Source organism: Myotis brandtii, unplaced genomic scaffold (genome assembly GCF_000412655.1).
Source record: "Myotis brandtii unplaced genomic scaffold, ASM41265v1 scaffold463, whole genome shotgun sequence".
NCBI classification, from domain to species: domain Eukaryota; kingdom Metazoa; phylum Chordata; class Mammalia; order Chiroptera; family Vespertilionidae; genus Myotis; species Myotis brandtii.
This window is the reverse complement of record NW_005367694.1, coordinates 597,463-598,748: the sequence shown is the minus strand read 5'-3', so window position 1 is coordinate 598,748 and position 1,286 is coordinate 597,463. Positions and strand designations below refer to the sequence as shown.

General features: G+C 67.3%; 1 protein-coding gene across 1 annotated transcript in view; it reads right to left on the bottom strand.

Moving 5' to 3' along the window:
- Positions 1-1,286, bottom strand: part of LRRC43 (leucine rich repeat containing 43) — an 18,130-nt gene that overhangs the window by 3,380 nt on the left and 13,464 nt on the right. Inside the window, exons 9-11 of the mRNA XM_014547017.1 lie at positions 915-1,153; positions 245-432; positions 15-126 (exon numbers count right to left, since the gene is read on the bottom strand). Coding sequence (XP_014402503.1) covers positions 15-126; positions 245-432; positions 915-1,153 — 539 coding nt within the window. The remainder of the gene's footprint in view (positions 1-14; positions 127-244; positions 433-914; positions 1,154-1,286) is intronic.

The following is a 1,286-nucleotide window of genomic DNA, read 5'->3' as shown; positions in this document are numbered from 1 at the left end:
AGATCTGGGGGGTGGAGGGAGCCGTCTGCGCCGCGTGAACCACACCCCTCCGCCTCCCCCGGGGGGCGCTGCGGGGCTGGGAGGCGGGGTGGGGGACATCGCCTGGTGGAGAAATTGGGGTGCCCCCTGGTTCAGGGACAGAAGGGTGAGCCGCTGGGAGTGACTCCAACGGGAGGAAAGCGGCTGAGGGAAACCCGTGGGCCCAGAGCAGCCCCCTCCCCCCCCCAGGACCCGCCGGGCGCACCTCGGCCAGGACCCCTCCGTATTCGCTCCCTTCGCCTTCCTCGTCCTCCACGAAGTCGTAGGTCACGTAGTAGCTGTAGGTGATGAAGGGCCCCTGGGGCCCCGGCTCCGGGTCCAGGACCGAGGAGTCCAGAACCCCTCTGATGTTTCCGATCGTCACCACGAACTGCGCCTCGCGCGCCAGGACGTCTGCAGGGGGAACGGGCAGGCGTGAGGCGCTTGGGGTGGAAGCGGGAGGACAGACGGGGCTGAGCGCGGCCAAGTTCAAACAGGTCCCCTTCGGGTGAGATGCCCTTGGCCTGGTCCCCCGACCTGTGCGATGGGAACCACAGCAGCAGCTCGGCCGCAGGACGCTCCCAGGTAAGAAGGCGCTGCCTGGGCAGGGCCTGCCGGGAGGTGCCCTCTGGCATCAATGTTTGTCACCTTGACCTTGAGAAGCCTCGTGCAGCTGGTGGCAGGGCCACCAGGGGGTGATCTCAAGCCACCACGGAAGGGAAGAGGCTGATCAAAGAGTTTCCCATTTGCCTAGGGAGGGAGGGGACCCAGGAGGCCCAGCCTCCCTCCCCTGGTCCCCAAATCCCAGTCACCGGGTCAAATCTGGGAGAGACGTCTCGGGTCAACCAGGGAGCTTGGGGACAGACACCCAGCAGCCGGGCGGGCGGCTCCCTCACCCGCTTTGTAGCGGAGCCCCTGGAACTGGTGCTTCTCGCTGGAAGACACGGTGATGTCGTCCAGCACGCAGAGCCGGGCCAGGCTGTCGATGGTGAAGCCGCGGTAGTAGGGCACCAGGGCCAGCGGGTTGCCCTGCAGGACCAGCAGCCGCAGGCGCTGCAGGGTGCTGAGGCTGGCCATCATGCCCTGCAGGTCTGTCAGGTCGTTGAAGCCCAGGTCCAGAGACACCAGGTTGGGCCTGGAAGGCGAGCAGAGGGGTGGGGACAGGCCTGCCGTCCAGCCTCCCCCAGCACCCCACGCCCAGGACAGCCAGGAGGCCTGAGCCTGCCCGTCAAGACGACATACCTTGGGCCGCCCTGGACCCAAGTTAT